Here is a 12940-nt window from a genome sequence, read left to right as displayed (position 1 = left end):
TAAAGTTCATGATTCAAGCTGGATCCAGGACTTTATTGGATTATTTTTGTAAAATTTCACAAAGTTAGGAATAGGGATGTCACGATAACCGATACTTCGGTACCAAGTCGGTACCAACATTCTTAAAACATGACGGTACTTGTCTTTCTGCCGTTCCGTTGGTATCGTTTGTAAAGAAAGTACTGAGGTTGCGATTCTTCCGAACCTGAAGGGGGCAGTAAACATGTGGGAGTGTTTTAGTCGGTCCACAAGTGATAAAGAAGAAGAACTACGCATCCGGAGGAAATTGCAAAAGATGCTATGGCGACAAGTTCAGCTCCTCCCCGACTCGTCGAGAGGAAAAGGGCAAGCGTCGAATATGGAAATACTTCGCATTCGAGGCGGATAAAAACAGACATGTAATTGATGCTCTGAAGCCGGTGTGCAAACGATGCCATCGTTCACTTCAAACAAAGGGAGGAAACACCTCGAATTTGGCGAAGCGCCTGAAAGACAGGCACCCCGATCTCTTCAAAGAATTCAAGATGAGTGAGTTTCAAGTCATATTAACGTGAAACAACCTGTAAAACTTCTAATCCTTAAACATATATTATGTTTGTTTGGGGCAGGTGCATTGTTGTCGTGAAACCAGCTAACGTTATGCTCCATGTAATGTTGGCGATAGACAGTTATTTGTTAATGATGCTGACACATTGCAATGTTATAAACTACCTCTGAATGGGCCACCATGCATCTCCATTCAGCCCGTGTCCTGTCAGCTAAATGTAGCCTCATGTCACCAGACTAAATAATTATTTTAATTTTAATGGTTTTAATAAATCTTTTCAGCCGGAGACCATGTCAGTGAAGTAAAACTAATGCTTGCATTCAGCGTATAAGGTGTGTGTTTAGGAGCGCACCTTAGAACCTGTAGACTCCACTGTTTTAGTCATTGTCAGACCGTGTTGGATAACTAAAATCTCTCTCTCTCTCTCTCTCTCTCTCTCTCTCTCTCCCTCTCTCCAGTATCAGCCAGAGGAGGATGTCCACCAGGAGAGTCAGGAGCAAAGTCTGCAAACATTAACACAGCCAACCTTAAGAGCAGCTTATAAAAGGCACAAAAAGTATGACAAAAACTCAACGAAGAAAGGAAACTGGACAGGGCAGTTTCTGAATTTATATTCATGGATCAAGTTCCTGTCTACACTGTAGAAAAGCATGGATTCCAGCAAATGCTTCAGCAGTTCAACCCCAGATACCAGCTACCAAGCAGAAATTACTTCATGTATACAGAGTTCCCCAAACTATACACCAAAACCAGAGACCTCATTTCAGAACCTCTCAAAGAAAAAACAGTTTATGCCTACATATTTATTATATATCTATTTTGTAATTCCTTTTTTAGATTATGTGACTGTTGCCAATATTGTATTTTGTGTTTTATAATGCTCATGTTTAAATAAAGGAATTAATGTTTAAGTATTATTTATTTTTTACACACTGTGGTATCGACTTTGGTCTTGAGTATCGTGTATTTTTGCTGATATCGGTACCAACTACTGGATTTATGGTATCGTGACATCCCTAGTTATGAATACTCTGTATCTGTGGGATTGTCCTCCTGTACTGATGTTCCTGTCTCAGACTAAATAAAGTGAATTAAGTGTAAATCCATCAGACAGTTTTTCTGTAGTAGTGTTGAAGACCTGGCCAGTGCTCCTGTAACAACACGAGACGGTAACCAGGAAGTAAGCGCAGGAGCGATGTCTTTATTAATAAATCAAGCAAATAATAAACAAGGAACGCGGTGTATACTGAACAGGACTGGCTAGATTACACATGGGACTAAAGTCTAGGCCTTACACAAAAACAAGGAACCAAGACCGCTAGCATACTACACGCATTCGCTACTACATGCAAACTCATCCTACATAACGTAAACGAATATAATACTGCGGGAAGTGCACAGCAACATGAGGGGTTTAAAGAACAAACATCATTAAACTAAAATCACAGACACCTGGAGTAAATCAGCCAGGGCTTGCACACGGGGAATAAAAACACAAAGGCTCCTGTCCAAATACAAAAAGTCTCGTGCACGCGCTCGCTCTGCAGCAGTCCTTGCACCTCGCCGCCGCAGCGCCATCTGTCTGCAGGAGCGTAACAGCTCCACATTTAAAAGGATGTGATGAATTAAGCTTGAAGTGAAGGATGAAAGGGGAATTATGAAATTAAACGGTTTATTTTTGGATTACATTACTCTTTGTCGGGTGCACGATGGTTTAGTGGTTAGCACGTTCACCTCACACCAACAGGGTTGGGGGTTTGATTCCCCCTGTGTGTGCAGAGTTTGCTGGGATTTCCTCTGGGTACTCTGGTTTCCTCTCTCCAGTCCAAAGAGATGCATGGTAGGGTGATTGGTATGTCCAAACTGTCAGTACTGTATGAATGGGTGTGTGAATGTGTATGTGATTGTGCCCTGTGATGGATTTGCATCCTGTCCAGGGTGTACCCCACCTTGTGCCCCAGGTTCCCTGGGATTGGCTCCAGGTTCCCCGTGACACTGAAGGATAAGTGGTACAGAAAATGGATGGATGGATGGATTACTCTTTGTTAGATATGGGCAATAAAAGGGATCAGTAATAAACTATGTTTGTAGCCTGTAATACAACTGAACCAAAAGGAAAATTGGCTTCAGACGGATATAATTTAAACCAACTAATAACTGTTTCTACAAGAGTTTTGATATACAGTCAGGTAGAATTTCATTACTGTCTGTGTTATTAAGTCAGAACCTGGTACGGATTATGAAAAGGTAATTTCATGTAAGAGAGAGAGAGTGAGAGAGAGAGAGAGCGAGAGCGAGAGAGAAGTGAGGTGGAAGTGAGATTTGCATTAACAGGACTGAAGAGTTTCATTTCTCCCAGAATAGAGCAGAAACTTCACCAGATGTTCAACTTCCTTCAGTCAAACTCACTGAAGCACAACACACAGCACTGAATCTACAGCTAATCCCACTCTCTCATCACACTGATCATCACTATTAACTCCAATAAAAGAACACACAACGTCCAAAACTCAGCTTTATTTCAGCAAAAACTACAGGAAGAGCAACAGGACAGTGAAGAGAGTAAAGACAGAAATGTCAGCATTGTGTAGAATTGAAACTCTATTGTAGATGGATCATAAGCAGCTCTATGTTAAACTCTATCTTGGATTCACTAGCCTTCACACTGACTCTTTCTGAACGTGACCGGATGATCGACGTTGTTATGGGAGACCCTACAGCTGAACTCCTCCCCCTTTTCCCAGAGGTCTTTGCTGAGGGTCAGGGTGCTGCTGCGGCTGTAACGGCCGTTCTTCTCTTCTTCTGCGCTGGTCAGAACCTCGTTCTTCACCTGTGAGCCGTCCACTGTCCAGCTCACCAGCGCCCCCTGTGGAGAGTAGCCAGACAGCAGGCAGAGCAGCGAGGCCGATCCCTCAGACAGCTGCAGAGGGGACGGAGGGAGCAGAGACACGGAGGGAGCTGTGGGACATGCTGGAGAGGAGAAACACACACACACACACACACACACACACACACACACACACACACACACACAATTAGAAATTATTATAAAATATTTCTGTAACTTTGTGGAACTGTCTGATCTTACAGAGTAATTAAGTCTAATAAAGTCTGACTTCATGACTGAGTTTCACTGAGTACTTTATTATTTGACATCAGTTTCAGTGCAGAGACAAAACAAACATGTTCCACACTGTAATTTATCTGGGAAAAATCATTTTTTATAACAAGTGTTATTACTTTATAGTTCAAACCTTCAGCATATTTAACTGCAGCAAATACAAATGTAGCTGATTACAGAAATATTCATTGTTTAACACAAACACACACAGCAGCTTTCATCTGGATTTTACATCAGCACAAAGTAACTCTATTTATTAAATGTTTATTATAGAGGAACTGCAGAGTTATTGCATGTCGAATATATAGCGAGTGTGTAATTATTACATATTTAACATCAATAATTGTAGATTTGTTGAATGTTCAAGAACATTGATATGGGATCTGTTCTGATACTGAAATGTGATCCTCATCAGAGCTTAATAATACACAATAACATCAATGATGCAATTATAAACATAAATAATCTGTTTAGTTTAAGTTTATTTATTCATGTAATTAGTAATGAACTAAATGGATTTTGTGTTAAAAGAAGAAAACACACTTACTGTTCACCACGAGTTTGGAGCCTTCACCAAAAAAGAACCACAGTGATACATTCTAATGAAACCATCGTACAAAAACCTCCATCACACTGCAGTGCACACACACACACACACACACACACACACACACACACACACACACACACACACACACACACACACACACACACACACACACACACACTTTGCATTGCCAATCCATGCTTCAGTGCTCTGCGAGTGTTTATAGCCCTGTGACTTTAACACTTCATGACTGAGAGCTGCTGCTCAGCAACTTCACCCACAGCAACCATGACTTTGATCAGCGTCTTCATCTGCACACTGGCCCTCTGGACTCAAGGTGAGAGTTTAACATCAACTCACAGCCTCACACACTTCATTTCATACGAATTCTACACCACTTTACAGCATAGAAACACAATCTATGTTTCTCTTCAGGATCCAGAGGTCAGGTGACTGTGACTCAGACTCCTTCAGTGCAAACTGTTGATCCAGGAAAAACAGTCACCTTCAATTGTAGAATCAGTAGCAGTGTTTTTGGTGGTAACCATCTCGCCTGGTACCTGCAGAAACCTGGAGAAGCTTCTAAACTCCTGATCTATAGTGTTACTACTTTACAGTCAGGAACTCCAGCTCGTTTCAGTGGCAGTGGATCTAATACTGACTTCACTCTGACCATCAGAGGAGTTCAGACTGAAGATGCAGGAGTTTACTACTGTCAGAGTTTACATCAGGTCGGTAGTAGCTGGATGTTCACACAGTGTTAGAGCGCCGTACAAAAACCTCGGTCAGTGAGAGTGCACAGAGAAGCGCTGCTGCAGCTGGGAGCGACTGCAGGTGCTGAGGGGGAGGATGTAATACAGCACAATGACACACACTGTGGACGAGAGAAAACACACCACACTAACTCACTAATGCACACACACATCTGTGAGAGGAGTCCACCTTTCTCTTTATTCTGCTCTACATGATTATGTCACAGTCACACTGATGGCCACATAATGCAGTCAGATAAAACCATAAAGTACTGACTCTACTGCTGAGACACTGAGACTCCTCTCTCATTCTCCAGAGTCTCTGTGTGTTTCTCCAGAAGAGACTGTTATTATCAGCTGCAGGACCAGTGTGGATATTGTCTGAACCTTCAGAAACCTGGAGAAGCTCCTAAACTCCTGAAACACCAGGTATATCAGCATCAGTGTGGGATTCCACCTGGTTTCAGTGGGAGTGGATTATGGGACAGAATTTGTAAAAGTCACTTGAATATAGAGGAGATCAGTACTGTCAGACACAGCTCATGCTGGTGTGGTCAACAGCTGCTCATAGCAGGGTCGCTGATCTTCATTTGATCATTTATTCCATAATCACTCCTTTTTGTTCATTTTGATCCCAAACTTTCTATAAGAAAGATATCAATTCTGTATCTAATACAGTTAGGGTTAGGACTACACTGACGTCCAATAACGGCTTGTACTTCTTTTAAACTGCTCACCATTACATCGAACACAATAATGGACTGAGCCTAGCTTACCTTTGTGCACTTCTCCAGTCCTACTGACCATTCCACTCTCTTAGAGCGTTTTCAGACCTGTAGATCTGTGATTTGTTCTGAAACGGGGACATAAATTGTTCAAACGTTGCATTTTGTCCTTGGCTCGGTTTGCTTTCACAAGGCAATTCAAAATCGTCCCAAAATGTGTTTATGCAAGTCAGGTGTGAGGAACCGAACTGTAAACGAATACAGATTGTTTTGGTGCGGATCCGAGCAAGATTGCAGTGTTCATATATGTCTAAATGAACCGAACCAAGGGAGAAAACACACCAGGTTCCGAAACAAACGCTCCAAATGAGCCAGGTGTGAAAATGCCCTTAGATCTGCTGACTCTGGTCTACCTTCCACTGCACACACACACACACACACACACAGTGTGAGGTACAGTCAGGTCCGTAAATATGTGGACGTTTACAAGGTTTTATTTTAGCTGTTTACCAGTGTACTGGAGTATCATTTTCATGTTACTGACCTTTTGCCAATTAACCTAATTAGTTGCAGAATTTTCTTCCAGCTGTTTCTTTTGAGTAATACGTACTTTTCCAGCCTTTTGTTGCCCTGTCCCAACTTTTTTGAGACGTGTTGTAGTCATCAAATTCAAAATTACCTTATTTTTCCCTTAAAATGGTACATTTGATATATTTTCTATGACAAATAACATCCATTTACATATCCATAAGTCCCCCTGCTTATCCTACTGGGTTGTGGGGGGCCGGGAGTCTAAAGTAGGGCACAAGGTGGGGTACACCCTGGACAAGGAGCCAGTCCATCGCAGCGCACAATCACATACACATACCCATTCATACACTACGGACAATTTGGACATGCCAATCAGTCTACCATGAATGTCTCTGGACTGGGGGAGAACATGCAAACCTGATATCTCAGGTGCTAGAAGGTGATTAACTGTAACACATTTTCAGTCTTTTTAACCTTTGTACACTTCATATCAGTTTAAATCGTTGTGTATGTTTAACGTTTTGTATAAAAGTGTTTGGAGTGTGAGCGTTTCACACTTCTCACTTAGTGATCAAAACATCTGAACAAACAGCAACTCAAATAACTCAATGTTTGTTATATTTAAATTCATAGTAATTGTTTTATGTTGTTTAATTTACTGGAATAATTAAATGCAAATTTAATGAAGTGATTACTTTTAAAATCTAGTTACTGTAGTAGATAGAAATAATAAGTGATGGAGTGAATTTGGTTTTATTTGGAATTCATACAGTTAAGAAATATATTTTTTTTCTTCCTGTGAAAATCTGATAATTTAATATAGTAGGAACGATAGAATATCAAGTAGTGCATTTGTCTTTTTTTTTAAACTCCTACATCTATACACCACACATCCATTTTAGTTGTCTCTGCACCCCATAAATACTGTGAAATATTAAACATTTACTTACTAACATACAAACATTTCCTGATCACTCTGAATAACTGCTTAGTAATTACCTTTATTCTATTTTAAATAGTCAAGAATGTACATATTATATTGAAACATTTTTATACTATTATTTAAATATTAATATCCTTGACTCACCCAGAGAGCACTGTTCTACATCTCATTGTATAATTAAATTTAATGTCATAAACTACACCTCTCAGGTCTAATTTATGATGTTTAATTAAGGTTAGTCTAGTTAAGTCTTGTTTACCTGCTTCAGTCATGTTTACCTGTTTTAGTAAACATAAAGCAGGCTAAGATGATAATATGAATGAAAACAGACAGATAACCAGCTTGAAATATTTACAGATACAATGCTGAAGTGAGACTTCACAAAGTATTAATAAGAGTCCAGGTTATTTAAAGGGAGTAGTGTGAGTGCAAACAGCTGAGGGTCAATAGTAATCAGGTGACTGTACATGGGGACAGAAGCTTGACTAGGGATGCAGGCTGAGGATCATGGGATGCTGATGTGACAGTGAGTTTCATTTGGAGAGGATTTGTGCAATTTGTAGATCATTTTTGCCATCTGTAAATCCATTTATAGATGTTTTTACCTGTGTTTGCTACCTTTTTTCTCTGAATATATTGCCTGTAGTAGCTTAGGTAAAAAGAACAATTACTGTAGTTATGTTCAACTCCTACTTATTAAACTTGCAAGTGTCTACATTTACATGAGTCATTCACCACCAGGGTGCAGTGTGACACCATAAATACATTCAATGCTGAGGTCAGGCAGCTACTAAACAGCTGGAAATTCCATGTACAATAAAGTTCATGATTGAAGCTGGATCCAGGAATTTATTGGACTATTTTTGTAAAATTTCACAAAGTTAGGAATACGCTGTATCTGTGGGATTGTCCTCCTGTACTGATGCTCCTGTCTCAGACTAAATAAAGTGAATAACGTGTAAATCCATCAGACAGTTTACATTACTCTTTGTTGGGTGCACGATGGTTTAGTGGTTAGCACGTTCACCTCACACCAACAGGGTTGGGGGTTTGATTCCCCCTGTGTGTGCAGAGTTTGCTGGGATTTCCTCTGGGTACTCTGGTTTCCTCCCCCAGTCCAAAGACATACATGGTAGGGTGACTGGCATGTCCAAACAGTCAGTAGTGTATGAATGGGTGTGTGAATGTGTATGTGACTGTGCCCTTGATGGATTGGCACCCTTTCCAGGGTGTACCCCGCCTTGTGCCCGATCCTCCCTGGGATAAGCTCCAGGTTCCCCGTTACCCCGAAGAATAAGTGGTACAGAAAATGGATGGATTACTCTTTGTTAGACATGGGTAATAAAAGGGATCAGTAATAAACTATGTTTGTAGCCTGCAATGCAACTGAACCAAAAGGAAAATTGGCTTCAGACGGATATAATTTAAACCAACTAATAACTGTTTCTACAAGAGTTGTGATATACAGTCAGGTAGAATTCCATTACTGTCTGTGTCTGTGTTATTAAGTCAGAACCAGGTATGGTTTATGAAAAGGTAATTACATGTGAGAGAGAGAGAGAGAGAGAGAGAGAGAGAGAGAGAGAGAGAGAGAGAAAGAGAGAGAGAGAGAGAGAGGTGAGGTGTAAGTGAGATTTGCATGAACAGGACTGAAGAGTTTCATTTCTCCCAGAATAGAGCAGAAACTTCACCAGATGTTCAACTTCCTTCAGTCAAACTCACTGAAGCACAACACACAGCACTGAATCTACAGCTAATCCCACTCTCTCATCACACTGATCATCACTATTAACTCCAATAAAAGAACACACAACGTCCAAAACTCAGCTTTATTTCAGCAAAAACTACAGGAAGAGCAACAGGACAGTGAAGAGAGTAAAGACAGAAATGTCAGCATTGTGTAGAATTGAAACTCTATTGTAGATGGATCATAAGCAGCTCTATGTTAAACTCTATCTTGGATTCACTAGCCTTCACACTGACTCTTTCTGAACGTGACCGGATGATCGACGTTGTTATGGGAGACCCTACAGCTGAACTCCTCCCCCTTTTCCCAGAGGTCTTTGCTGAGGGTCAGGGTGCTGCTGCGGCTGTAACGGCCGTTCTTCTCTTCTTCTGCGCTGGTCAGAACCTCGTTCTTCACCTGTGAGCCGTCCACTGTCCAGCTCACCAGCGCCCCCTGTGGAGAGTAGCCAGACAGCAGGCAGAGCAGCGAGGCCGATTCTTCAGACAGCTGCAGAGGGGACGGAGGGAGCAGAGACACGGAGGGTGCTGTGGGACATGCTGGAGAGGAGAAACACACACACACACACACACACACACACACACACACACACACACACACACACACACACACAATTAGAAATGATTATGAAATATTTCTGTAACTTTGTGGAACTGTCTGATCTTACAGAGTAATTAAGTCTAATAAAGTCTGACTTCATGACTGAGTTTCATTGAGTACTTTATTATTTGACATCAGTTTCAGTGCAGAGACAAAACAAACATGTTCCACACTGTAATTTATCTGGGAAAAATCTTTTTTTATAACAAGTGTTATTACTTTATAGTTCAAACCTTCAGCATATTTAACTGCAGCAAATACAAATGTAGCTGATTACAGAAATATTCATTGTTTAACACAAACACACACAGCAGCTTTCATCTGGATTTTACATCCGCACAAAGTAACTCTATTTATTAAATGTTTATTATAGAGGAACTGCAGAGTTATTGCATGTCGAATATATAGCGAGTGTGTAATTATTACATATTTAACATCAATAATTGTAGATTTGTTGAATGTTCAAGAACATTGATATGGGATCTGTTCTGATACTGAAATGTGATCCTCATCAGAGCTTAATATTACACAATAACATCAATGATGCAATTATAAACATAAATAATCTGTTTAGTTTAAGTTTATTTATTCATGTAATTAGTAATGAACTAAATGGATTTTGTGTTAAAAGAAGAAAACACACGTACTGTTCACCACGAGTTTGGAGCCTCCACCAAAAGTGTTCCACAGTGATACATTCTAATGAAACCATCGTACAAAAACCTCCATCACACTGCAGTGCGCGCGCACGCACACACACACACACACACACACACACAAACACACACACACAGGCACATACACACACACATGTAGGCGCACACACACACACACACACACATGCAGGCACATACACACACACACCCAGGCATACACGCACACACACACACACACACACACACACACACACTCTCTCACACACACACACACACACACACGCAGGAACATACACACACTCACACACACACGCAGGCACACACACACACGCACACTTTACATTACCAGTCCATGCTTCAGTGCTCTGCGAGTGTTTATAGCCTGTGACTTTAACACTTCATGACTGAGAGCTGCTGCTCAGCAACTTCACCCACAGCAACCATGACTTTGATCAGCGTCTTCATCTGCACACTGGCCCTCTGGACTCAAGGTGAGAGTTTAACATCAACTCACAGCCTCACACACTTCATTTCATATGAATTCTACACCACTTTACAGCATAGAAACACAATCTATCTTTCTCTTCAGGATCCAGAGGTCAGGTGACTGTGACTCAGACTCCTTCAGTGCAAACTGCTGATCCAGGAAAAACAGTCACCTTCAACTGTAGAATCAGTAGCAGTGTGCTTCATGGTAACCGTTTCGCCTGGTACCTGCAGAAACCTGGAGAAGCTCCTAAACTCCTGATCTACTATGCTACTACTTTACAGTCAGGAACTCCAGCTCGTTTCAGTGGCAGTGGATCTAATACTGACTTCACTCTGACCATCAGAGGAGTCCAGACTGAAGATGCAGGAGATTACTACTGTCAGAGTGAACATTATATCAGTAGTAGCTATGTGTTCACACAGTGTTAGAGCGCCGTACAAAAACCTCGGTCAGTGAGAGTGCACAGAGAAGCACTGCTGCAGCTGGGAGCGACTGCAGGTGCTGAGGGGGAGGATGTGATACAGCACAATGACACACACTGTGGACGAGAGAAAACACACCACACTAACTCACTAATGCACACACACATCTGTGAGAGGAGTCCACCTTTCTCTTTATTCTGCTCTACATGATTATGTCACAGTCACACTGATGGCCACATAATGCATTCATATAAAACCATAAAGTACTGACTCTACTGCTGAGACACTGAGACTCCTCTCTCATTCTCCAGAGTCTCTGTGTGTTTCTCCAGAAGAGACTGTTATTATCAGCTGCAGGACCGGTGTGGATATTGTCTGAACCTTCAGAAACCTGGAGAAGCTCCTAAACTCTGAAACACCAGGTATATCAGCATCAGTGTGGGATTCCACCTGGTTTCAGTGGGAGTGGATTATGGGACAGAATTTGTAAAAGTCACTTGAGTATAGAGGAGATCAGTACTGTCAGACACAACTCATGCTGGTGTGCTCAACAGCTGCTCATAGCAGGGTCGCTGATCTTCATTTGATCATTTATTCCATTATCACTCCTTTTTGTTCATTTTGATCCCAAACTTTCTATAAGAAAGATATCAATTCTGTATCTAATACAGTTAGGGTTAGGATTACACTGATGTCCAATAACGGCTGGTACTTCTTTTAAACTCCTCACCATTACATCGAACACAATAATGGACTGAGCCTAGCTTACCTTTGTGCACTTCTCCAGTCCTACTGACCATTCCACTCTCTTAGAGCGTTTTCAGAACTGTAGATCTGTGATTTGTTCTGAAACGGGGACATAAATTGTTCAAATGTTGCATTTTGTCCTTGGCTCGGTTTGCTTTCACAAGGCAATTTAAAATCGTCCCAAAATGTGGTCATGCAAGTCAGGTGTGAGGAACCGAATTGTAAACGAATACAGATTGTTTTGGTGCAAATCCGAGCAAGATTGCAGTGTTCATATATGTCTAAATGAACCGAACCAAGGGAGAAAACACACCAGGTTCCGAAACAAACGCTCCAAATGAGCCAGGTGTGAAAATGCCCTTAGATCTGCTGACTCGGGTCTACCTTCCACTGCACACACACACACACACACACACACACACACACACACACACACACACACACACACACAGCTCTTGTTCATGAGCACTAACTCTAAAAATGCTCATAATATTTGGAACAAGACACACTTCTTTACACAATGCTGCAATACACACACTCAAAATTTAAATTAGTAGTTACCGTATGTGGTGATGTCATAACTGATTTAGTCTGTAGCCACGCCCACATCCCCAGTTTCCACCCATGACACCCATTCCAGCTCCCCAAGTTCTGATCTTCTCACCTGTTACCAGTTCATCTCATTTACTATAGTGTGTGTACCGCTCTGTTAGTTTCTCTCATTGCTAAGTCTTATAATGTGTATTATCCTTGCTCTGGTTTTGAGAGTCTTGCTCTCTTTGTTTCTTTTAAGCATCCTAGAGGCAGCCTTTATTTTGTCACCTTTACATTCAATTAAAAAATATTTTATTCACATATATGAGCTTGTTAGAAGGCTGGATTCAGAGCACAGGGTCAGCCATGATACAGCACCCCTGGATGAGAGAGCATTAAGGGCCTTGCTCAAGGGCCCAACAATGACATCTTGGTGGTCGAGGCTTGAACCTCCCACCATCTGATTTGAACTGTAAACCAAATATAAAATCATTAAAACTATTTATAGACACTATTACTGAGAGAGAGAGAGAGAGAGAGAGAGAGAGAGAGAGAGACAGATACACTACGACTTCCTGTCA

General features: G+C 41.2%; 2 long non-coding RNA genes and 1 gene segment (V, D, J or C); 2 read left to right on the top strand and 1 right to left on the bottom strand.

Moving 5' to 3' along the window:
• Positions 1-268: 268 nt before the first annotated feature.
• On the top strand, positions 269-2018 carry LOC128635451 (uncharacterized). Its single transcript, XR_008398423.1, has 2 exons — positions 269-528; positions 1006-2018. It is a non-coding gene; the product is annotated as an uncharacterized LOC128635451 (long non-coding RNA).
• Positions 2019-8981: 6963 nt separating this feature from the next.
• Positions 8982-10584, bottom strand: LOC128635449 (uncharacterized). Its single transcript, XR_008398421.1, has 2 exons — positions 10158-10584; positions 8982-9449 (listed from the first exon to the last, which is right to left on the bottom strand). It is a non-coding gene; the product is annotated as an uncharacterized LOC128635449 (long non-coding RNA).
• On the top strand, positions 10510-11293 carry LOC108262078 (Ig kappa chain V region K29-213-like). The segment is given in 2 exon segments: positions 10510-10657; positions 10756-11293. Coding segments are annotated over 2 exon segments (420 nt in total).
• The last annotated feature ends 1647 nt before the right edge of the window (positions 11294-12940 follow it).

This window comes from Ictalurus punctatus, chromosome 19, assembly GCF_001660625.3.
Source record: "Ictalurus punctatus breed USDA103 chromosome 19, Coco_2.0, whole genome shotgun sequence".
NCBI lineage: Eukaryota > Metazoa > Chordata > Actinopteri > Siluriformes > Ictaluridae > Ictalurus > Ictalurus punctatus.
Note: the sequence above shows the minus strand (reverse complement) of the source record. Positions and strands in the feature narration are given on the sequence as shown.